General features: G+C 48.3%; 1 protein-coding gene across 3 annotated transcripts in view; it reads right to left on the reverse strand.

Annotated features, from left to right (window-relative positions):
* GARNL3 (GTPase activating Rap/RanGAP domain like 3) overlaps nt 1-25,078 on the reverse strand; it is a 132,729-nt gene that overhangs the window by 6,415 nt on the left and 101,236 nt on the right. For all 3 annotated transcript variants that reach the window (XM_073224262.1, XM_037008129.2, XM_073224264.1), the window contains 8 exons: nt 24,595-24,669; nt 21,372-21,483; nt 16,791-16,889; nt 16,333-16,449; nt 15,610-15,785; nt 13,716-13,874; nt 7,390-7,456; nt 959-1,066 (listed from right to left, as the gene is read on the reverse strand). In XM_073224262.1, coding sequence (XP_073080363.1) covers nt 959-1,066; nt 7,390-7,456; nt 13,716-13,874; nt 15,610-15,785; nt 16,333-16,449; nt 16,791-16,889; nt 21,372-21,483; nt 24,595-24,669 — 913 coding nt within the window. The remainder of the gene's footprint in view (nt 1-958; nt 1,067-7,389; nt 7,457-13,715; nt 13,875-15,609; nt 15,786-16,332; nt 16,450-16,790; nt 16,890-21,371; nt 21,484-24,594; nt 24,670-25,078) is intronic.

Consider the following 25,078-nt stretch of genomic DNA (forward strand, 5'->3'; position numbering starts at 1 on the left):
ATTGTACCTTAGAGTGTCCCTGGGGCTCACTGAGTTATCTGTTAAAGGTCTTGAGTTCATTTCTAGGACACTGACTACCAGGCCCCACAGCCACCCTGGTTGCCCTGTGACCCCACCCTTTGTTTTTCCCTTGGCCACTTCCTGCTCTCACTCGGCCTCCCACTGGCCCGTTTGCTCCACTGTCCTTGATGAGCTCATCCACGCACTTGGCCTCACCCTGGTGGCTCTGTCACACCTGCACCTCCAGCTTTGGGGTCTGAGTGACCTCCATTGTGTGGCTCAAGACCTGAAAGCCATTTTCAACTATTCCCTCTCTTTTGTGCCACATCTGATCAGTTATCGAAGCCTGACCAGCCCCCCTGGTATTTGGGTTGGTGCCCCTGCTCCTCTCAAGACTCTACGATGTCTACCTGTCAACAAATACTTGTACTTTGAGGAAAACAGCACTAACTCGAACATTCTTGGCTCTGCTCTGATCCTTGCCAGGCAGATGCCCAGCTGTGGATCTTGAGCCGTGGAAATGAAGCGCCACCACTCAGGGGCAGACCTCTCCGTGGCAGGCAGAGTACCCGAGTTTCTGTGATTCTAGGCCTTCAAGCTGCTGACGGCGCTGAATTGAATGTGAGTTTTAAGGCTGGAGATCTTGCTCTCGAATTTTAGAAAAAAGAAAGCAAGGCCCAGAAACGACACGATCCTGAAAGATTATCCAAGTCCTGAAAGCTAAGACTTAATTGTTCTCAAATGCTCACCTGCTCAGAGCTCAGAACTGGGAGGAACAGTGCAGTAGTCCCAAAAGGGGCCCCAAAAGGACAACAAGATAGAGAAAGAACACTCTGAGTATTCTCATACTCACATAACTTAGGGCAATTAGCAGTAAGCCAGCGAGTTTGCCTACATAGAATTGAACCATGCAGACGGATCTCTGCGGGAAGGGGGAAGTGATAAAGGCTTTTCTTACCAATTGCGTACGGAGCCTGGTTCCAACAGAACTGGAAATCTGACGCAGAGGGTTGAACCAAAAAAGAGCCCCCATTAAATGGGCAAACCTTTTTATAGATGCAACTGTCTGCAACAAAATAATAGCAACTCATTTTTGTTAGAGACAACACTTAGATCACTGTAATCAGATAAATGAAAAACAGGCAATGAGAATAGTATCAGATCTGCTAGTTCCTTGTAAACAGCTGGTACGAATATTGCCATTGTTGTCAGGCTGAGTCAGGAGGCAGTCTGAGCCAGGATGGTAACACTACTACTGAGTAGTCCCAGCTGCCAGTTTTGGGGAATTTACTATGTGCCAGGCACTGAGCTTAACATTACCCTCTTTAATCTGCACCTTATGAGGCAGATGCTATTACTATGCTTATTTTATAGGTGAGAAAATTGAGGCTAGGAGAGGTGAAGTAGCTTGTCCAAAGTCCCACAAGTACTACATGGGGGAGGCAGGACTTGAAGACAGGTCTGCCTGGCTGCAGAAGAGAAGGGACTCTTGATGCACCAGCACCTCCCCCCCACCCCCCAGCCCTGGCCAACGGAAGAAGCCCTCCCGCAAAGCAGATCACACTGAGCTCCCCCAGCAGGACAAATGTTCAAATGTTGTGGCAACCGTACACCACCTGTCCCCATCCCTTCCTGCCCAACATTTTATTAGGACAACTTGGAGCCATAAGCCTGAATCACCTTGGTGAGCCTGCGTCAGCATTAGATGAAGGCCAGGTTGATTCAGTTGCCCTGTTCCCAGCCTGCTCTGAGCTCTAAACACAAGTCAGGGTGGCTCAGATCCTCTGAGACTGTCCATGTAAAAACAAAGGCTCCTTTTATTCCAGAAGCCCATCATGTGTTAGCCATTCAATTTTATTTTTTAATTATGTTTAAAAACAGCTTTATTGAGATGTAATTTATATACCATAAAATTCATCCCTTTTAAGTGTACAATTCAATGAATTTTAGCATATTTACAGAGTTGTTTATCATCGCAATCTATCTCGATAACTTCACCCTAAAAAGCAACCTCGTGCTCATTAAGCAGTCACCCTGTGTCCCTGGTGAGAAGTGAGAGCCGTGCTCACCTCTGGGAGGGGGCAGAGGCTGTGATGGGCAGAGCCGGATCAAGGCCCAGAGGTGGGGCAAGACCGGAGCTGGTGATGGCAGCAGGAGAGCGTCCAGCAGCCGCCCCGGCCGTCTGAAGCCCCGATCCTGGCAAATGTTTTTTGGGATGTCCTGCCCCATTGAGGCCGAGGGACTGCTCTGATGTGCCCCCTGTGCCTTGGAAAGCAGTTGCCTTACACTGTCTCGCAACAGTGTATCTAACAGATAAGAGCTAACCAGTCAGTGTGGTTTTGTTTTTGCTACAATGGACTCAGTAGGGGAGAAAAAGTATCTCTGCTCTCACCTTGCTCCTGGGAAACAGGCACTCAGGAAGGGCAGCCGCCTCACCTGCTGTGCCATGTGCTGTTCCCTGCCTGTCCCCCCGGGTGCCCTGGGGGCCGCCGATCCTCCTCTTTCCTCGCCAGCCCTTCTGCTCTCACTCAGGGGCCTGCCCCGCGATCCTCCCGTCCTGCACATCCATTTCCCTTCTCCACTGGACCTCCTGACAGCCCTACAGACATACTGTTTTATTTCACCTTTTAGAAATCAAATCCTTTGCCCTCTCTTCCTCCTCTACGGTGCCTGCCTTTCTCTTTTTCCCGTAAAGCAAAGTTCTTTGAAAGACTTGTCTGGACTCCCTTCTCCACTTCCTCTTTCCCACTCTGTGTCCCTTGCAATCAGGCTTTCGTTCCCACAGCTTCCCGAAGACGCTGGCTCTTCTCGAGGTTTCCTAGTGACCTCCAACTGGAAAATTCAAGAGCAGCCCCCAGCCCCGTCTCCCTCGATCCGAGGCAAACGCAGCTGATTGCTCCCTCCTTAAACGTTGCCTGCAGGGCCCCGCGCTCCCTGGATTTTCTTCTTTCCGGCCGCTCCTCAGTGTGGCTCCTCTTGTCTCTGCCCACTTTCTGTTCTGTAAACGCCTCATCCCATGACTCCAGTGGCATTTATATGCTGACTCCCACCTGAGACTGCCCAGCCAGCCCCCCTCCCCAACAGCCCCCGTGGACACCCTGCCGCTCACAGCCTCGCCATGAGGATGCCTGGGAGGCACTGCGCTGTCCAAACTGCTCTTGATCTTCCCCCCGAACTGTATCTTCTGAAGGCTCCTCATCATATGCCTGGTTGCTCCGTCCTCCAGGGCTCACGCCTTCAAGGGCCGCCTTCCGTTCCTCCTCCACGTGCCCCATCTGCTCTGCAGCAGCGAATGATCTTGGTTCCGGATTTAATGCCTCTAGGATCTGGCCACTTCTCAGCGCCTCCTCTGTGACGTTCGGGCCCAACCACTGCGGCCTTTCCTCAGGTGAGTGCCACACACGGCGCCCCAGTGAGCCTTTACACCTAAGTCAGACCATGGGGCCCCTTTGTTCAAAATCCTCCAGTTGCTCAGCAGAGTAAAATCCAAAGGCCTTTCGTCTGCCAGGCCCTCTCGGAATTTGGTCCACTGTGCAGGTATCACTTTTATTGACTCACACCCTCACTCAGCCACACTGGTCATCTCGAACATACTAGAATGTCCCCTCCTCAAGGTCTTGACCCTTGCTGTTGTGTCTGCCTGGCACACTCAGCCCTAGATATCTCCACGCCTGCTCCTTGACTCCCCCCACATCTTCTCCCTTTGTGCTCAGCTTCCAGAGGCCTTCCTTCCTTTGTCACCTTCTCTAAATGGGGACCCACACTCCCCACTCCTGCCCAGCACGGACCTTCTCCCCTGCTCTGTCTCCTCAGTTCCCACCATCACTTAACATACTAGATATTTTTCCTACTCATCTTGTTAATTGTCTATCTGCCCCTTTTAAAATATAAACTCTATGAGGGTGGGGATTTGTGTGCACTGTATTCACTGCTGAAACCTTGAGGCACAGTAGGTGCTCAGTAAGTATTTGTTGGAACGAGCCAATGACTCTTCTTTCCTGTCCCCCCAGGAGGACACAGCAGCGCTGCGGACCCTCCCCTACACACATCTGTCCATCCCCTTGTCCCACCTTGACTCCCACCAGGGGACTGCTGGGGGGCTGAGGGGGTTTGGGCTGGAGGAGACCTGAGCTCCCTGAACACAGAGCATCTTCATTCTGCAGGGACGGTGTGTAGGTGCCTCGGGTGGCAGGTGCAGCCTCAGCCCATCCCGGGGGGGCTCTGCGCCTGAGGAGCACATCACACAGCTGTGGGGGAGGTGACCCCGACTCCAGCTCCCACCCAGTTCCAACCGATAAGGCCCAGGCTGCAGTATGACCCCAGAGAAGCAGAGGGCTCTGTCTCCCAATAACTAACAGTGGTGGTCTCTACAGCTGAAGAGAGGGGGCTCCAAAACAGACCTAATTGATTTGGGAAGTAAGTGAAGCCTGAGATCTATAAGCACATTCACACTTGATGGGCTGGTGCCCCCGCCTGGCTCTCCCCGTGCTGTGAGCTCCGGGCAGTCCCTGGCACAGCCTTCCGCTGGTCTGCCTCCAGAATCTAACATGCGTCTGGCACAGAGAAGGTTGTTCCCTGTGGTTAAATAGAGCAGCCTGATCGGGGGAGCTGTCAAGGGGCAGGATTCTAAGGATGTCACTGTACGGGAAGAAACAGTCCATGACCTTCACTCCTGTGACTTTCCCCATCCAGCTGATGGAGAACAAGTGACAGATACTACTTCTAATTTTAAGACTAATTTCTCTGAAGAAATAAATGTCCCTTTCTGCATTTATTTCTGTAGAAAAGTCACGGACCCTAAAACTGGATTCTGAATTAACGCTCTTATAAATCTGGAATAAGAAGAGGAAAAATAAAATCTTGCTGTGCCTGGCAATGTGTTATGGGCTTTCCATGTCTAATCCTGTTTAATCCTCGCTACAGTCATGATTGGGAGGTTTTGAATTCACATTACTCATCTGAAGTTAAGGTTCAGTGAGATAAAAGACTGTCACAGCTAGAGTAAGTAGTACTTAAGTGAGCTCTTCTAGTTTTCCTTGTGTGTTTATCTTTAGAATGTCATCAGCAGAGTTCACCCTTAGTACCAATATTTACTGTTTGCATTAAAGGTGAATCATTACTGCTGTTCAGGTCATAGCCAAATTTCCTTTTCTTTCTTTTTTAAAGCAAAACTGACCATGGCATTCAAGATAGAGATTAGTTATAAGAAAATGAGAATTTTATCAACATACTGAACTATTTATACTCTTTTTCCCCTGAGGTTTATCTTACAAACATTTTTTTCTCAAATAACATATAACCAGAAGTTACAATCTCTATTATAAAATATTATTGTCTTTAACATACCTGAGATAAAAATTTCTCTTTACGAAACTCTGAGTTTATAGAAGTTATTTTTTACTTTGTTTTACTTTTTAGTGGGAAGGGACTGACTTACATGATAAAAATCAGGTTCACCTGTGGGGCAGGGGGAATCATTCTACAGCACCTTATCAAAAAGGGCCCTAATTATACAGGCGTCTGTGACCAAGACAAGAGGTGGGCTAAAACAAGCAAAGGCAGTCGGTACCGCATCTGTGGGAGTGAGCCACAGATGTGACCTGGGTGCTGATTCTCCTGGGGTCATTCACCAGGTAGGTGCCTGCCAACCTGCTGGGAGGAAGAGGGAGACAGAGAATGGAAACTAGATCACTCACTCAAAGAGACGGGAGGAAGTGGCATAGGCAGGTCTGGGAACTCTGGGACTGCCAAGGCCTTGACCCATGTGCCATCTAAACACAGAACTTGCTTCTGATGGCTTGGTGGGTCTATGTAATCAGGCACACACCAATCCCATCCTGACATGAAATCAGAGCCCTGAGCCTGGAGAGGGTCAAAGCCAGGGAAAAATGGGCCTCCGAAGGCCCCATGAGACCAAGAGGCTGCCCGATCCACCCCTGGCAGAGGGCTGGGCCACCCCCACCTGCCTGCAGGACACGGCCTGCTCGAGGCAAGGAGCTTCACTCTGGGTGCAGAGATGATGCCATTCACATTTGTTTCTGTGCTCCCTTTTCATTCTCAGACTGATCATCCCATTCTAAAAACCTGTTTTTTCTGTTCTTTTCTCCCGTGGAAAATTGTTCCCATCCTTTCGAGCAATTAACAGAAAAAAAAGGCCTACCGTTTTTAAAGCGTTCTGCCATGAGTTTTTCTTCTAGTTTCTTTCAATAAAATAAAAAGACCACACTTTAAGGAGATTAACATCTTACAGAAGTGACTTCAAACATGTGGCCCCCCTGCCCCGCTCGTCCCTGGAAAGCTGGGCCAGAGGGCAGCAGCTGCAGTCCGGTCGCCCGGGCCCTGGGACCCGAGCTGGAGTGTGGACCGCCTGGTCTGTTCCTGCTGTCTTGATGTGGGCCTTCTCATCAAATGCACTACTAAAGACCGGTCTTTTTGAGGAGTTTTGGACAAATTTGTGGACAAAATATCCTAAGAGGGTGATTTATTGTTAAAGTGGTTCCTTGTGCCTACCTTCTCCTAATTTACTTCCCATAAATCTTGAATTTTGAAAGATGATGTTTGCCAAATTTCTCTACTGATAATTAGCTTTTCCATACTTATTTGTCAAGATTAGTCAATCAGATATCTGCCCCATGTGATATGGGCAGCATCACCAGTCTAAACTGATGGAATTCTAGGTTGAAAAAATATGTTTCATGATTTTAGTTAGACTACACAGACTTATTCAGGAAAATAGCTTACTACTTTTAGCCTTAAAAAGATCTCTTTTATTGTAGTATAATATTAGGTTCTGAAATGCTGAAAATACATAAACAGCCTATTTGATACCTTTGGTCTGCCTGAAAGCCCACCCTGCCCCAAACCCCACCTGACCTAAACTAACCCAGCTGAGGTTGGATACACCAGGCTGATTTCATTAATACCTGAGAAACAGCAAAAAGCAGAATGTAACCTTTTGGGTGCCGGAGTCCAGAGGACCCCAGATGTGAACCCTGGCTCTGCCGCTGTGTAGCTGCACCATCTTGAGAAAGGCCGTTCACCAGTCCGGGCCTCAGATGCCTCATCTCCAAACTACAGGTAAGAATGGTACCTGAGGCTTAAATGAAGCAGTGACTGGAACACGCAGAGCAAGTGCATGGCACACAGTAAGCGCTCCCTAAATGGAACCACTGTCACCACCCAGATACCCTGAGACAGGCCACAGGCAGTGGGTGCACCATCTCACCAGGTCTGGGGCTACTGGGAGGAGCATTTCTTAGATGGTCCCTGGAGTACAATTAAGGACACAGATGATACATCAGGTAAATCCAAGGTCAGGTCCCTTTCAATTGCCCAGAACAAGAACCGTCAGCTTTAGCAAATAAAGATGAAAACACATCCTTCACTTACAGTTGTAACACAGGAGCAGCCCGGCCTCTCCATCTTCGTACACGTCAATAGCTGCCACAAAATTGACCTGCAATGGTAATGGCGATGGCAGTGGGCAGGCTGCCTGCCGGCACCGACATTATTAAAAGACTTTCTCAACTCACGAGCACTTGGCAGTGGCCCCCGTGTCCTCCCCAGCTCCTGTAATGCTCGGGGTGGGGATGGGTGGGGGGCACGATCACAATACACCATAGGCAAAGAAGATGCCTCTCCTTCCTGGCTCACTGTTTTATGCCCTATGAGAAGCTCTGCAGGCAGGTATCTCTATGCTATTAAAATGACTCATATTTAAGCAGCGTGCTTCAGTTCACAAAGCTTTTTCACATGGGCAACTCACATCAACCCTTGAAGGTAGGTGGTATTACTCCCATTGCACAGATGAGGAACTTGAGGCTCAGAGAGGCGAAGTCACTCGAGGGTCTCAGCCAAGATTTGAGGTGGGCCTGTGGTTCTTTTCTACCTACCCCTCTTTTTTTCTCCTGCCTCAAACACGAGGGTCTCTGAACTATAGAATCACCATGGCACGTCTTCGCTTCTATTTTCTCTATGCTTCACTTCAAGGGAGGCAGCCTGATGTGATGAAAAGGGCATCAGCAGACCTAGTTCTGTGATCTGGGCAAACCCGTCTCCCCAGCCTCTGTCTCTGCATGTGAGAAGAGATGCTTCATCTCCTGACGACCTTGGTCCCTCAAGTTTCAAGACTCTGTCCCTCTAAAAAGCTCTGGCTTGTTTCTCAACCTTATAGTCTGGCCTCCCATACTATCAGGGGGCTGCCCTTTTGGAGCTCAACAAAGATCCCTTCTCCCCCTAACTGCAGGCCTTTGGCTGATGCTTATCTCTGTGTCTGGTTTTCTGCAGCTTCTGCACGTGACGCTTCCTTCCTACCCACTCTCCCGCTTCAGATTATTCTGCCATTATTCCTACGAGGCTCCTCTCTCCTTTGGAAACTTACCACCTTATAGCTTCAAATTTTACTATGTGCTCAAAAATCCCTAACTCTACCACCTCAGGCAGCCGTCCTCAGAGCCCAGTCCATGTATCTAAGCCTATGTTCTTTCCAATGCAACAGAGCCACGTCTGAGCCACTGAAAGGCAGGGGGCAGCGCAAGGGAGCCAATGGAGGGTGGGCTCTGGTGGGGCGGACCTGAGTTAAATCCTGCCCACGACAATTGCTGCCTCTGTGGTTTGTGGCAGACACTTAACCTCCGGCCTTAGGTCTTCATCTGTCAAAGTGGAATATTGGTAATACTTTGCTGGATTGTAGGGGAATTCCAGGAGACAAGGCAAAGATTTTTCACCTAGCTCCACACCCCAGAATCAGAACTCAGTGAAGCCTGTTCCCTTTCTCCCTCACCAGTTTCCTTCTGAGCCTCCTACTTTTTGTAAGTGGAGGTACCCCCAAGTCCAGCAGCATCCCCTTCAGGGTCTCCTGGATGTCTTTTGTGTATCACCCCAGGCTGGGCCCGACCTCCCCAGGCAGGGGGACGGGCCCTGTCTCTCTCCGGCCTCTTCCAATCTCTGCACAGCCCAGACCACCCGGGCTCCTTCCACAGACCTTCCGCCCGCCCGCCTGGCTCTTCACTCCTGTTGCCAAAATGCAGCTTTCTCCTCTCAACAGTCTCATTGCCGTGCTGGACCCCCCGGGCCGCCCTCGGCCGGGAATGTGCCTTGGCTCTGGCAGCCCCTCTGAGGGTGCCCCTGTCCCCTGCCCTCTGTCACTGTCCTGCACTGCACTTGGTGCCACAAAGTAGGAAGAGATGGACAAGGCAGGTTTCATCCTTCAAGAAAAAAACCAGAAAAGCACACAAGTACATGAAACAAGGCACAAGGGGGCAGATGCCACAACTAAGAGTTGGGGCTTTGGCGGGGGTGGGAGACAGTGAAGTTCAGAGGTCAAGAGTGCTGACTCTGGGGTCAGAAAGATTTGGGGGTCAAACCCCAAAGAACTCCTCCACAGCTATGTGTCATGCTCCTCTATTTTAATCATCTACAGGGCATGTACTACTGTCAGATGTTCTCTTATTTCTCGTTCATTGGAGCCCTCCTGCCACAGCATGTCGGCTTCAGGAAGCAGAGGCCCCCAGCATGGTTCACTGTTTGACTCAGCATGCAGAACAGCGCCTGCATGCAGCAGGAGCAGAATAAACAGTTACTGAATGTATGACCGAATAAATGAGATCCCGGCTCTGTCACTTTAGAGGTGTGTACACTTAGGCCACTTGTTAACCTCTCAATCCCAGTTTCTTCATTTGTAAAGTGAGAGTTAATATGAGCATCTGTGTCTACAGGGCCTGTGGATTCTGGAGGTCACTTCTGGAAGCACCCAGCACGGGGCCTGGCACCTGGTCAATGCTCAACAAATGCCAGCTGGTAGCACTATTTAGCTATGGAGCCAGCACCAAGGGGTATGTTACCTCAGGCTCCTCTGATCCCTCAAGGGAACCTTCCAGCCCCCAGCACTTTGGCTCGGAATCACTCTCTCCTCCGCTGTCCCAGTGCTTGTCTGTTTAGTGACACTATGTCAGCAAGAGGCTTTGGGTCATAGAGGGTATGTATGCATCCATCGGCCAAACATGAACTTCTGGAGGGGAGGGGCCGAGGGCTACGCTCTGTAGCCTGGATGTTATGTCCCCATCACGTCTTGTAATGTGGCTGTGGAAGCCACAGCATGCTGAGTTTAAGGAGGTGGCCTTTGGGGTCAGACAGCCTGGGATCAAGTCCTGCCTCTGCTATTTACTCGCTGTGTGGTTTTGGATAAATAAGCAACTCCTCCTTCCTGAGCCTCAGGTTCCTTTTCTGCAAAAATGAGGAAGTAAATAGCACATTTCCCACAGATTGTTGGGAAGATTTCATGAGATAATGCTTGCAGAGTGCTGTGTGCAGAGTGTAATTATGCGGGGTTAATGGCAGTGGGAAAGTCGGAACTGGGCAGACTGTTAGGGGTAAGGCCTGTGTCTGCATTCGGGGCAGGGGTGGGAGAGGCAGGTGGCAGTGACAGGGACAGCGGAAGTTCCGGCAGCCTTCCAGACCCAGTTCTGTGCATGGAGGCAACAGATGCCAGGGAAGTAGTGGCATGTGGCAGGTCCACTGGGGTCCCAGGACTGCGCTGACGGGGGAACCAGATGTATCCCGAGACTCTGGCTGTGAGCAGGCAGCAGCAGAGCTCCTGCCCCTGGGCTGGGATTTAGGGGCAGACCAGAGCCTGGACCTGACCACTTCCTCCCCAAGCGCTCCACAGCATTTCCTGCAGAACTGTTTCAGCTCAGTGAGACCTGTTTCAGGCTTCAATACGCATGTGGGTCTCTGCCCCAGGCCAGAGGCCTGGCAGGAGTCTGTCTTTGTAGTACTGTTTCTTGACCATGTGAGAACATGAGAATCAACTGGATAGCTAAAAACATACATATTCTGGGTTCCAGCTCCTAGAGATCCTGATAAAGGTAGGGCGTATGCACTGACTTTTTATTTGATTAAAAATAAATTCACTTTATTGGCATTTTTGAATGATAAGAGTAACATATGGTGGTTGTGAAAATCCAAAACACAGACTTGTAACAAGTGGAGCCTGCTCCCTGCCTGCTTCAGCCCCAGATGAAAGCGGAAGCCTCCGGTCAGTCAGTGTCCAGCCTTCCTGTGTGATTCTGGACTGTGTTCTGGGCAGATGGTCAGGATGGGGAACTGGGCCCAGCGAACATGCCAGGGACCTCGATCTCATTACCAGCTCTGCGGTTCCTTCTAAAGGAGGCCAACGCTGGCTGCTGGAGCTGGGGCAGTAGGTCACAGTAGGCCTGTCTGTAAAATGAACTTGATGTTGACCTTCAGAGAGCTGCTTTGGTGCTTCTTAAATATTTCCTCTCTCAAGTGAGGATTGAATTAGGCCCTGAGGAGGGGTTGAAGGCTGCAATGGGAGTTGAGTGGTGTTGGCTGAGAAGAGAGGAGGAATGGGGTCAGGAAACCAGGCCAGCCCGACCCACTGGGGCTGCGCACAGCACAGGCAGGAAGGTAGTGTAATGTGAATGACCCTGAGCTCCCCAACTGCTTGAGGTGCTGACCTCTCTCTTGCCTGCACTGCCCTTGGGGCTTGGGCTGCAGGGACATCCTAGTCTTGTTCCCACAGGCTGTTTCTGACCAGCTATTAGAAACACACTGTTCATTACCTTTTTCATTCCTTCAGGTCTTACCTTCCCAGTTAGACAGTAAATTCCTTGCAAAGACGAGTCACTGGGTCTAAGCATCTATGCCTGCTCAGCAGACACTCAGTAGTTGCTGATTCACCAGAGGAGGGAATACAGATACTGACCCACTCAGATCCAGGGAAGGGCTTTAAATTTTGTTTTTTAAAAATATTTTCTCTTAGGGAAAAGTTTTGTATCTTTGTTTTAAAAAGCATATTGAAGTAAAGACAGAAAATTTTAGAATTGTTCTTCACAGCTTTTAGAAAAACAAATAAGGCACAGAAGTCATCAAAGAAAACTGTTTACACCCAGTTTTTCATGGGCCTCAATGAGTCTTAAGAAAAAAAAGAATCCATATTCTAATAAGTTATCAGGGTATTAAATGTAAGTGAATCATAACCAGAAAAAGCACATTAAGTCTTAGGAAACTAGTTGCCAGAGAAAGGATTAAATGAAAAAGACCTGCTGGGTCATTTTTCTACCTCTTTTGGCTGGTCACACAGAGTGTTTTGAAAAGCAAGAATGTCGGGCCCTTCTTTCTCAGAAGTCAGTGGCCTGGAAGAGGTGATAGGTTCCCAATTGCTGGGACAGAGGGGCAGTCCTCCTGGCTTTAAAGTGGGAACTTTCAGGACAGGCTCTTTCTACTAGGTCTTTATGAGCATCATCTGGAGGAGATTTAAAACACTGGTTCCCAACTACCATACACCTCGACATTCTGACTTAACTGATCAGGGGTGGGGTCAGAGCGCTGATCTTTTTAAAGCTTTCCAGGCAATGAGAGCCAGGGTTGCAAAGCAGAGTATACCAGTGGTTCCCCAACTTGTCTGAACATTAGACCCACCCACGGATCATTTAAAACTTCCCCAGCCCATGCCACACCTGACACCAGTGAACTCTCCGGGGTGGGACATGGCATCAGTAGCTTTTGCAGCTCCCCAGATGGCTCCAACTGCAGACATGTTTGGGTACCACCTCCATATATATATGAAAAATGACAGACTGATCAGACTGGTTGACAATAGCTGAAGACAAGAAGGCCTCCTAATTATAGATTTTTCTTTTCCTTATTTTTCTATTTCTTAAAATCTTGTTCTCATGAGGTGTTAAGTCTTCTTCTTAATACAGAATTAGCAGTTTTAATGAATATTTATGTAGGGCATGTCCCAAACCAAGTTGCTTTTTTATTTCTTATAAAGCATAATTAGAAAGAATTCTGCAGTCTCTTTGACTTCGTGAACAGGGCTGGGGAATGTCTGTGGGTTTGGAAACGCTTATCAGGCCCTGTATTCTCCCTGGGGCCCACGTCCCCATTCCCCGTGTCCTTGGTATCTAAGCTTGAGTGCGGGCTCTGCACTATGCACACCTCAGGCGGCCCGGCCCTGCCTCACAGTGATAAAGGACAACCGGCTGAGGAGCTGCGTGATCTCCTTGGTCAGCGTGGAGCACCTCCTGTGACGACAGGGCCCAGGGCCCAGGGTGGGGGTGCTCAGTGCCCTCCAGGGGAGATAATGCTCAGGTCACACAGGGTCATCTTCAGCACAGGGGGAAGCGTCAGGTGGGCCCTAGCTTTAGTCCAAACGCCAGACATCACTGCTCTCTGAGCAGATGGGGCTGGGGGTGTGGACCCCCAGTGCCGACCCAGGCGTTCTCTCTTTCCTTACGATGTTCTGTCCCCTCTTCCTTCTTAGTGGGCCTCTAAGGGCTGGAGATGGGGGCTGTACTCTCCCCTGCCATGTGGGCGCCAAGCTCTGGGTCTGCAGTGCTGCTGAGATCAGCCTTATTCTCCAAAGGGGCCCCTCCAGCATGAATTGCCAAACCGTGTTCTTGTTTAGCTATTTATACTTGGCCTTTTCGACTGCCTGTTTCTCTTGCACTAGGAAGGATGGAATGGCAGGGGAGATCTGGAAAAGCGGAACGGCAATGGGGCAGTTGGATTAGATGGAACCATTTTGACCTACAAAAAGGGCAGCTTATGTGGTGTGGTCTAAACTGTGTCACATAATATAGATCGGTTGTACCTAATTTTAAAGAAATCCTAATCACGGTATCACGAAGTCACAAGGCACAACTCCGAGTCTCATCCGATCCCCACTCGCTCCTTCTCCGTCAGCTCACCCTGCTGGCCTCCACGTGGTGCAGCCTGAAGGCCTCCCCGGTGCTCTCGTTCACCACGTCGAACTGGTGTCGATACGCCACACAGATGAGGTTGTCACTCTCCTCAGCTGGCCCATCCACTAAGGTCATCACCGTGGGCGACTCGGACAGACAGATCTCCTGTGTGGGTGTTGGCGACGTAGGAGAACGGGGTTAGGACACAGCAGCCACCTTCACCTCAAACCCCTGCTCCCCCTGCCCAGACAAGGGCCCTGTCCTGGCTCCTGCAGGGACTGCGCCTGCGGGGAAGGTGGGGACAGGGAAAGAGGGGCAGGCATCGCATCAGACTTCTCATACCACACGGCCTCCTCATAACTCAGACCTCTCTGTCCACTGCAAAGGGGAGAAGCCGGGAAACAATTTTACAGAACCGATTCAACCGTATAGTCTGTACTGGCCTTCAGATGCTCTGGTCATGTCCTGTGATTTAATAATAATGATAAATAATAATAATTGCTAACCTTGTTGGGTACTTAACACAGCACCAGGTGCTGTTCTCAATAAATCCTCGTAATAACTTCATGAAATCGGTCAGGCTATTATTCTAGTTTACAGGTGAGGAAACAGAGGCTCCAGGGTCAGGTGACCTGCCTATGATCACATAGTTCATATGTGGTAGAGTCAAGATTTAAGTTCGGGAAATCTGATTTCAGCCCATACTCCACATGCATGTACATGTGCTACATACATACTTGTTAGAATCGCTAATTACTGTGTTAAGACTAACACTGAATTCAAGCAAGAGTTTAACTTGTTTTAACTTAATTGTTATACTGTCTGTCCCCCTAAGTTGAATGTTCGCAGAAATTGATATGTTTAATTCAGGAGGCTTTAACTTGGTCAAAATAAATTTTCAGCTCACCTACAGGCACACTGTGTCTTACTGGCCAACGTCTGACACCGTACGTAGCACAGTTTTAAAAAGATAAGAGATGGTAAGATCCGAAGGGGAGCCTGCGCCTTGAGGCGGCTTCCCTCACGAGTTGCCACCCTCAGTCAGTCAGCAGGTCCCACGATGAAGGTGAGCAGGGCACCGTTGCCCACCGCTCCTTCCCATCTCACTGCAGCCACCAAGGTCACGGTCCTCTCTCGCCAGGATCCTTCTTAGCCTCTCAGCAAGCCTCCTTATTTCTGCTCTTGGCCCTGTATGCTCTCTCCTGTCCAGTAGCCAGAACGATCTTTTAAAAACCTGCTACTTCTCTGCTTCAAACCTCCCCAGGCTTCTCCCCAGCCTCACTCGGAGTCCCAGACAGAGTCCTGTAGTGGCTTCCGGTCCTGAGAGAATCTGGTCCCCGAAACTCCCCGGCTTCTCTGTCTCGTTCCCTCAGCTCCAGCTGCCCCAGCCTTTTGATGGTGCCACAAACAGGGCCTTGGGTCCTTAAATGGCGGTTCCTTCTACCTGGAATAGTCTTGCTGCATATATCCTCATCCCACATTTCATTTGGAGCATGGCTCCAAGGTAACCCTTTCGGAGAGGCCTCCCAGGCATCCTTTCTGAAACAGATCCCCATCGTGCCAAGACTTTGTCCTCTGTTTCCTGGCCCCATTCTACTGCCATCCTTGGACTCACGGATTTCCTTGCTTATTTCTGTCATCCTGCAACTAGAAAGCAATCTCCGTGAGAAGAGAGCCTTTGCTTTGTTCACTGCTGCATCCTGGTGTCCAGAACAACACCTATGCATCCTCGTGGGCATGAATGAGTTGGATGGAGGAGCAGGCCAGATGGAGAAACCAGGGCACCAGGCGAGGGGGTCCCTAGTTGGCTACTGAACCGAGGGACAGACTCTGGGTGGAAGGAGGGAGTCTGCTCACGACCCCTTGGCCAGGAGAGAAGGGATCTGCAGAGAAAACCTACCCTGATGTACTGGAATTCTTCCACGGGTGACTCCGACAGCGGGGACAGGAGGGGGGTGCTGGGTGCCCCATATGGCTTGCTGTGTTTCCTTGTGATCAGAAGCAGTTTATTCCGAATAGCAACGACGATTCTCAGCTCTCTGCTGTGGTGAGTGTTAATGGCATACAAGTGGCAGCCTAGGAAGGGACATAAATGATGCTGAGCACATGACAGGAGGTTGGCATCCCCTAGGCCTTGGCCGCCTGGAAATACTTCAGAAGCCTGGAGATGAAGCGATAAAGCATAATCCAGGGAAATGACTAGGAATGTTCCTGCCATCAGGCAAAATGGCGACTTGCAATATAAACTGAGTTATAGGAAAATTAAGGAGATCACATTCCCCAGAATTTGTGGTCCTAGTTTCACACTAATGACATGATGTCAATTAACGTACGGTGATCAGCACCCCAGGAACCAAAGTCTAAAAGCCTCTTTTCACAGACTGGCTAACAAAGCTTAACTCATCTCCCAAACTTGTTACCAGGGCTGGAATTTCCCCTCATTCTCAATGTGTTTTTCTGTCTTTCAGGTCTCTCTTAGGGAAACACTGGTGCTTTTCTGGTACAGTTTCCAAGCAAAAAGAAAACCAATAAAATTAAATTTCTGCTCATCTTTATTTTCCGTAAAATCTGACGAAAAAAATTAATTGAACAGAAACCACCAAAAGACGAACTGTCAAGTCACCTTTAGTTTTCTCAAGCTTGTTCTCCCTGCAGTCACACCTGCTCTTCACGGCCTGTCTGCCCCCCACGCCCCTGTGCACGGCGCTGAGCCGGAAGACAAAGAGGCGGGCGTCTTTTCCTGGTGAGATGAAGAAGGCGGGGAAGGAGGTGAGTGGGAAGGAGAATGGCTGGGAGAACCCACAGGGCGGGTAGGTTGTGCAGGAAACTCCTGCTAGAGGAATGAGGATTTGAGGGGTTCGAGAAATCGGGAGAAACCCCTCACCTCACTGCCCTTACCTACGATGCATTTAAGGGTGTGCCACACCACCCCTCTCCCTCACAGACCCCTCCTCAGAGAACAAACAGGCCACCCAGGGGCCCAAGCACTGGGCACCAGAAGAAATAGCTGACATGACTATGTGGTCGGACCCTGTGACCCTGGCTGTCAGCTGTGCACTGCCTCCCAGGGAACACAAACACCTTTGTCTGCTCTGAGAATCAGAAGGTCCAGGGCCTCCAGCACGTGCATCTGTTTCACTGGCAGAGTTTTGTCAAACACGGGCACTGATGGCAGGTCATCTGGAAAAGGGAACATGGTTACTCAGAAGTGCAGCCCAGCCCATGCTTTCCAGAACCTATAACAGTACCCTTGGGTAGTTTTGGACCCCAGTTCTCTAGGCAAGGAAAGGGGTCAGCTTCTAGAGCTTTCATCAGGTCCATAGTTAAGTTCAAGCACTACTCTCCTCTCGGTTCAGGCAGAAGGACTGATGTTTCATTCCCAAACATACCCAGAACCTTCTGTAGGAAGCACAGCAGCTGGTCCTGCAAACTGTAAGCTTCTCCCCAATGCTCATCAAAGAAAAAGCTGCGTCTCTCAGTCCCAGCTTTTACTGAGGTTGCACTGAAGGACTGAACAGCAAGTTAGAAAAGCGAAAGGGTAAGCCCAGCTATTTCTCTTAGGGATTTTCTTATTTTAACGTAATGCTTGAAACTGCATCATGTCTTAGGCTATTTTGTATATTTCTCAAGAAAGCAAAATAAAAATTTCCTTTTGTATTGAAAATACACACTATTCCAACATGCCTGTGTCTGCATTAATAGTAGTTTACCTATCAATTTTCAGTATTTCTCTATATAGGAATATGAAATCTCCTTTTTAGACAAAAAAAAAAAGAGAGAGACTAATTAAATTACCTAAGTAACAGGATAAAACCTAATTTTAGTGTAAACATGCAGGAAGATGTCAGGTAAATGGATGAGTAAAGACCCTGCAATTATACACAGGGTTTGTTTTCAAGCTTCCTTGCTGGGATCTGAAATTGCAGGCGATTCCTTGGCTCCTGGGGTCCCTAGGACCCGGGGGGCTAACAGAGTGATCAGGGCTGTTCCACAGGCAAGGGGCCTGTTCCGAGCTTGATGCAGAACCAGGGCAAGGCAAACGGTATCCCCGGATGGCGCAGACAGTTTTGGCAGGGGAAGTGGCCGGCTTATTCAATCCCTGTACTTCCTCTGACACTTAGGTCTTTAAGCATTCTACTGTGGGCTTGCTTGTTTCTTTAATTATGATTTATGTGCAAGGCCCTGAGGGTCTTGGCTCTCTGGAAGTCCATCTTCCCCGGAGTCTACCCCGCCCTGAAGGTGCCCAGGAGGGAGAGCTTTTATCTTCAGGACAGGATTAATAACTGCCTCACAGGGCAGGGGGCTCCTGCAGGCCAGTGAGGGCACTAAGCTTTTAGCAGACAGAGGGGCTGGTCCTAGTTCTCCTGAATTACCGGGGGAAATATAAATTCTGATAGCCTATCTGACTCTTCCCTTCATCCTCTACCCAAGGCCTTTACAAAGGAGTTGATTCTTAGGAACCTTTGTGCTTCTGGGCAGACTTGATTTTCCAAACATGGGATGATCCCTCCAGTACCTGTCATCACGTTTGCATAAATACTCTCAGTTTTTCATTTTGTGAACGGCAGCTAACATACACGGAGGGCTTCGTGCATGCCAGGGCCCAGGGCCGAGTGTTTCACATGTTATTTAACTGCAATGTCTCAGTAGCTCTATTAGGTAGGGACTTCTGATGCTTTAACAGATGAGGAACCTGAGGCTTGGAGGTGCTCCAACTTGCCCAAGGTCACGTGTTGAGCATGCGGAACCCACGTCTGTGCAAGGACAAAGGCCTGTGCTCTCTGCCAGTGGTATAGTTTGAACACAGCACTGCATCCCCGTGGATGGACGGGGTGACCCAGAAGCAACAGTGCTGTAAGGAATTAATAAGTGAAAGAAGCAGTTCGGTTTACATTTAAATCAGAAGGACCCTGTGTAGCTGTTCAGCCTTGTACAAAGCAAATTAGCATTTATTCGCCATCAAATCTTTCTCAGGTGGCTGCTGAGGCTCACACACAGCAGAGGAAGGCAAAGGCCCCTGTGGCGTTGGGAAAGTGACGTGAGGGTTTAAGGATGCTTTCTAACAAGGTTTTCCTGCTTGTAATCTCTTTATGAAGAAATCACCTTTTAGAGCTGGCTTTTCTATTAGTGCAAAACCAAAACAAATGGTGATGGCATATTTAGTTTCCCTTCAAAGGAGGTTTTGCTACATTTTAAAATACAAAGGATCTTGATTTTAATAATGACCTTGGGAGAAGCAGACTCTTAAGTGGGTGAGTCTAATGAAAGTAGGCAGAGGCTGGTGGGTGGAATGGCCCTCAGCCTGAAGCAAATGGAGAGATGTACTTGCAGAAAGAGCTCATAATATGATTAAGTATAGACAAGAAACAGGTAAACAGAGATAACAAGAGAATGATGGCTTAAAAGCACAAGGAATACAAAGAAAGCCTTAAGGGTTATTCTCTTTTTAGCAGAAGCAAACAGGGAAGCATCATGTTATAATCAGGATGTGAAAACAATAATCTGAGTGACAAATCCCAGCTGGCAGTGGGTGTAAACGACTACCACCTGGGTAATAAAACGATTTACCCTCAGGCCTGGGAGAGAAGAATTTCCTGGCAAATCACAATAATCCTTAGATCCGACACCTCTGCTAAATTCTGGATCCATAAAGATGACAGCTTCAGAAAGGGACTTGGTCATTTTGGTTTGGAGCTTGCATTTAAAAAAACTGAATCAGCTCAAATATAATTTTTTCCTCTGTCTTCAGGCAAGCTCTATAAATAGTAACTATGAAGCATGTTCTTTCTTTCACCAAAAGGCCAACAGGTGAGAATTTAACAGTCTTTTAATCATAGCAGTTTTCCTAATTATTTGTCCAGGACTATACTTTTGGAAATCTGTGTTAAGGTAAAGGTAATAACATCAGTACAGTTTAATTCAATTTTAATAAAATACAATTGGTTTAGTGGAAAGAGCATGGGACTGGGGTTCACCTCTGGGTTCTAGTTCCCAGCTTCCCATGAACCAGCTGTGGGGTGCTAAGCAAGTCACATGGTTTCTTTAGGCTTTGCTTTCTTCCTCAATAGAACTAAGAGACTTGATGGGACCTCCAAAATCTGCTTTTTTTTAATAAAAAATATATTCTTTCATTTGGTTGCACTTTTGGCAAAACCTGTGAATTTTGTTACTTTTTGGCAGGTTCATAGGGATATAGAAAAGATAAGAGCCATGTTTAATAAGTTACTACTATATGCCAGATGTGGCTTTAAGGACTTAAGACAGGCAACTTAATATAATCTCTACAACTGATCATCCCCATTTTGCTTATGTCAGCATTTTTCATTATTATAAAATATTTCAGACATTTAAAAAATGATCCCCACATTAGGGAAAACTGATGCTCAGAGAGGTTTTCTTCAAGATCACAAAGATTCTCTGATTGTTCTATAGTTACTGAAATTAAATATTTCGTTTCTGAGTCTATGAATTTTAAATTATCTGCCTTTTAGCAAATTAATTATAAATACAATTTAAATGTTGATATACATGTAAATTCTAAAAATTATGTCATGACATCCGTTAAACATTTAACAAAAATGACAGATGAGTTCAGGAAAAAGTCCGTTATAAAGCCCGGTCCACCTGTCTTGCCTTCCTGCAGAAGGCGCCTAGCACAGGGCCCAGCACACAGCGGGTGCTGGTAAATATGCGGAGTCAGGGTCTGAGCAGGGAGTGGGGGTTGTGGCCAAGGGTGGGAGGGTGCCACGGTTTTAGGCTGTGACATCCCCCTCAAAATGGTGGCTTTCAGGATTCTCCTAAAATATCACTATGGCAGCCAGAGATGGGCAGTGGCTTCTGTGCAATGGTGCCTGCACCCCTGGAAGATGCTGTCTCCATGCATAGCTCCCTCTGAAGCTGCAGCCGATGACCTGTTACCAGTGTGTGGCCCCTTTAACAGTCATTAGGAGTCTGGGGAAATCCGAAGGGGCCTCTTCCTGGAAGGATATACAGCCTTGAGTCTAAATTAAATCCCCATCCAAAGCTGAACTTCCTCTACAGCATCCTTGCCAAGGACACGTCCGTTTGGTGGCTGATGTGTGGTGCCTGCCTCACTGTCAGGGAGCCGACTGCTGCCTCAGGCAGGCCAAGCCATCTGGCTGTCAAAAAGTTTGATTTTAGATTGAGTTGGAATATGTCTTCTTGTCAAAATCTTTTTGTTCCCACATCCGTCAAAATGGGTTTTCTAAGACTTTTACTGTTTGTTTTGGACACCAAGTACTTCCAAATTAGAAATGCTTAAAAAAAAAACGAGCTTTGGGAACGGGTGTGTCCCTGAGATAGTGGCTCTGAATAACAGCGATGTCCTGGTTGATTTAAGGTAAAATGCTGGAACCATGACAAGAACTGGCAGAAAAGGAGATTCTTTTTGCAGGTCACTTGCTATCCACAGACCAGTCAGACTTGGGGAGGGGATGAGGCTTCATGCATGACTCAGCCTCTGGCTCTTTCGCTCAGAATGTATTCCCTCCGTTCATCCTGAAAACACGGCGTTATTTTTGTAAGGAAATGGAACTTTGCTAACCTCAATGCTGACAGCACCTTTACCCGAAGAGAGTGGACTGGCGGTCACCCACGTAAGGTACACAAAGAAGACATTCGGAAGAGCAGTTACTCACTAACCATCCACTAGTAAGACACCGGCATCCGTGGAAACCAGCAGGGCCTGGCCCCAGGGGTCTGCACACACGGCTTCGTGAGCGAAATTACTGCAGAAACACTGGGGCTCCCAAGGCTGCAAGGCAACACAAGCGTGGGAAAATGAGTGCATCAGGAAGTGCGCGGCACAGCCCACCAAACGCGAGGGCGCAAATGAGATGCCCTCCACACCCCGCAGCCTGGTGGCTTCCGGCCTCAGTTACCTTTCTAAAGAAGAAGTCTCCCTCAAATGCAATAGGGAAATGTGAAATCCTGTGTCCTGGGTACCATGACCTGTCTCTGTAAGTAATACTGTTGCTCAGAGGCAATCCAAGCACTGGTTATGTTTTTTAAGCAAACATTTTTCTTTAACACCTGGAAGTTGGACCAAGCCATACCCATTTTTTTCCAGAATGCATATTAGTTCATCATAAAAAAGAAGTCTCGTGTAGCTATAAAAAACGTCAGAAGTGTTGCTGATTCAGCATAAGTATTAAACCATACACAGTGCAAGATGTTGATATTAACATGAAAATGCTTATTGACCCATTTAAGACTACAAAACCTTAGAGACAAAGCAACACCTGTTTGTAGGAACAGGGCAAGTACTGGCAGCAAAGCCTGCTCCTGTTCCTGCGTGATGCGTTCACGCCAAGGGAGCTCTTTTCCTTAGTTTCATTTTGGCTTCCCTCCTAAAGATGGAACCCTCTCTCACAACCACCTCTGGGCAGCGGACGGACACCCGGGGTCAGTAGGCACTCTTCAGTGGGGTTTTAGTAACACTGGGATTGTGGACATTTTCAGCAGGACCATTAACTGCCTTCCAAAGCATGTGGCTTGGCCTCACAGGACAAGGAAGCTTTTGGAGTTTCTCAGGGACAAGTTGAAGTCTTACATCCTCACTTTTACTCAGTCACACGTGCCACCTGGGCCAGTATGAGACTGGTGTGTGCACGTGTGTGTGTGTGTACGCACCTGGCAAACACCTGTCGCATACACAACGCAGAATGATGGCTCTGAGGTCACCGCCAAGGGTGTCATTTGGGATGAGGGTGATTACATGAGTGGTACTGCTGTCTTAGAACAGTCCACTCTCCCTTCAGGGAACTAGAAAGCCTCAAAATGAATATTCTAATTGCTAAGATGGGGCTGAGAATATTCCAAAAAGATCACGCAGCGAGGGTGACAACATTTCATAAACCAAAAAGGGCCACATGGGTGCAGGTCATTCATTGGAATGGCATTTCCCTAAGATTTCTTTGTGACTTATGACACAACATGAAAAAGTGAAGCCAACATAAATGCCCAGTGGGAGACAGACACAGACACCAGAGCATTAGGTAACACCAAGGCAGAAAAACCTACTCTTAAAGAAAAAATGCTCTCTGACCAGAGGACACACGTTTAGGACACTTATGCTCAATAGGGGTTCTTAACTCAGGAGATCCAAGGACCCTAGAGGGTACACAGAGGGCTTCAGGGGGCCTGTGAAACTCTGAAATTATATCTACAATGTGTATGTGTCCTTGTACACTTCAGTGGGCTAGTGTGTGTGTGTGAGGGGGAGAGGGATCCACTGCTTTCCTGGGCTCTCCCAGGGGCTGGGGACTCCCTGGTTTCTGAGGACATGATGTATGAAGTGTCAGCAACATGAACTCAGGCCTGGCCCCACAGGGGCTCTGCTCTGAGGACTGACGGCATTTGCCGTTGCACCGGACTCCCTTCTATCGTGTGAGAGGCTCAGTGCGGATACTGCAAGGCAAGAATGTGGTCGTCAGGCCTTCCTGCCTAAGCACTGGACTCCTGTCTTGCTCCCTCTAAGAGCGTAAACACAGCTCATGAAGTAACGGATGCCTAGGAGGTTGACAAAGCCCATTCTCGGGACACAGAACACTTTTAAGAACAGCATGTGGACTCTGGCCTCTGCACAGACAGGTGCACAGGAGCCCAGGAGGGCCTCTAGAGCAGTGCTTCTCCAAGGATGGCCTGCAGCCCCCTGGTGGGTTACGAACTGACTCAAAACCCGAAGCTCTTTCTTATTTGTTCACTTGTGAGCAAGCTATAGTTCCACATATTTCATTTTATGTGTGCCTGAGAATGTCTTACCAAGGTCACTGAATCTTGCTGGAATTTGGTACAGATAAAGCCCTGGCTGTACCTTCTATCATGCCCATGAACAAGCAGACAGTGGGAATTTCTGCAACCCTGGGTAAAGAGTCTTTGCCATCAGACTTGTCTTAAATTAGTTGTAGATTTTTAGCATCAGTTGTATTTTGGGCTCATCATTTTCCCGAAACCATTCTATAAAGTATGTATGTATGCTCTGTAAATCAGATACAGATCATCCATATATTTTCCCCTAAAGTAAATGTATTCATAATTCTTTTGCCTTTATAATGAACCCTTCTGGGATGATATGCTGTCTGTGAATCTGTTCCATTTAGCTAACTTTTACATAATCTGAACCTGGACATAATTAAACACATACAGTATTGCTTTCCAATACAACTTACAAGCAGTAAATTCACACTGCAACTTATTTTTCTCTTCCACTCTTGATTACCACTTAGTTCCTTTTCCACAGAAAGTGGACACGAAAACTAATCAACAGGCCACAGAATTGTTTGCTGGCTGAATGAACTGTAGATGAAGCAGTGATTTCTTCACTGTGGTTCTCTGACCAACACCATACTTGGGAACTTGTTAGAAATGCCAATTCTCAGGGCCCACCCTAGACCCACTGCCTGAAAAACTCCAGAGGGTGGTTCTCACACATGCCACAGCTTGAGAAACATTGCCCTAGAGTGTGCTGTTTAGAGGGTGTCTGTGGTCCCACTACGTGAGAGCTCCTCAGGAAGGCAGGCTCTTGACCCTGCCCCAGAGCTGCTGAATCAGAACATGCATTAGGTCAAGATGGCCAGGTGATCTGCACGCACACGGGGCTCGAGGGGCACCCCCGAGCCCAGTCTGCCCGTCCAGGCCTGGGCCAGCGGCTCTGCTCCACTGAAGCATGCAAAGGCACCAGCGGACTATGGAAACAGGGGGGCTCTCCCCACATGCTGCCCACTTTACCTGGGGCTGTCCCCGGGGACTCTGCAATAGACAGGCTCTTCCTCCTCCTACCCCTCGAACCCCTTTTCAAAATCTCGGTAACTTCACTGAGGACGAAGGACATTCACAGTTGAACTTGAAAGCAACATCAACTCACCTCTTTTTTACAGATCCCTGAAGCCACCAAACTTGACGGCGCGTCCCCTCTCACGATGGATCTCAGTTTTAGTGCCTTACAGAACAGAGATCTCTTTTAAAGTTTGTAATCGGGCAGTAAAGGGACAGCAGGATCAACAATGACGCTTTGAAACCATTTTTAACAAAACAAGTAACTTCAGACTAAAGTTTCAGGTTCCCCATGCTGCTTTAGCAGTGCAGATAAGGTTTGAAGTCAGCTGAATAGGGTGAAGCCCTAATGGCAACATCCCAGCCCAAATGACCCCAAATGAGTTCTGTCATTTCACCTCATCAATAAATCAGTTCAGTGATTTCCAAACTGTGAATATTGGAAAAACCTCCCAGGTCCCTCCCCAACCTCTGTAAGTAGAGTGGGGGGATCTTCAAACAAGGCCCAAAGTCAGAGAGCCCCATGCTGATGCACCTGTTTGGGAAACAAGTTAGCTTTGCCCCTAAGCTTTCCT

Source organism: Manis javanica, chromosome 2 (genome assembly GCF_040802235.1).
Source record: "Manis javanica isolate MJ-LG chromosome 2, MJ_LKY, whole genome shotgun sequence".
In the NCBI taxonomy this organism is placed as follows: domain Eukaryota; kingdom Metazoa; phylum Chordata; class Mammalia; order Pholidota; family Manidae; genus Manis; species Manis javanica.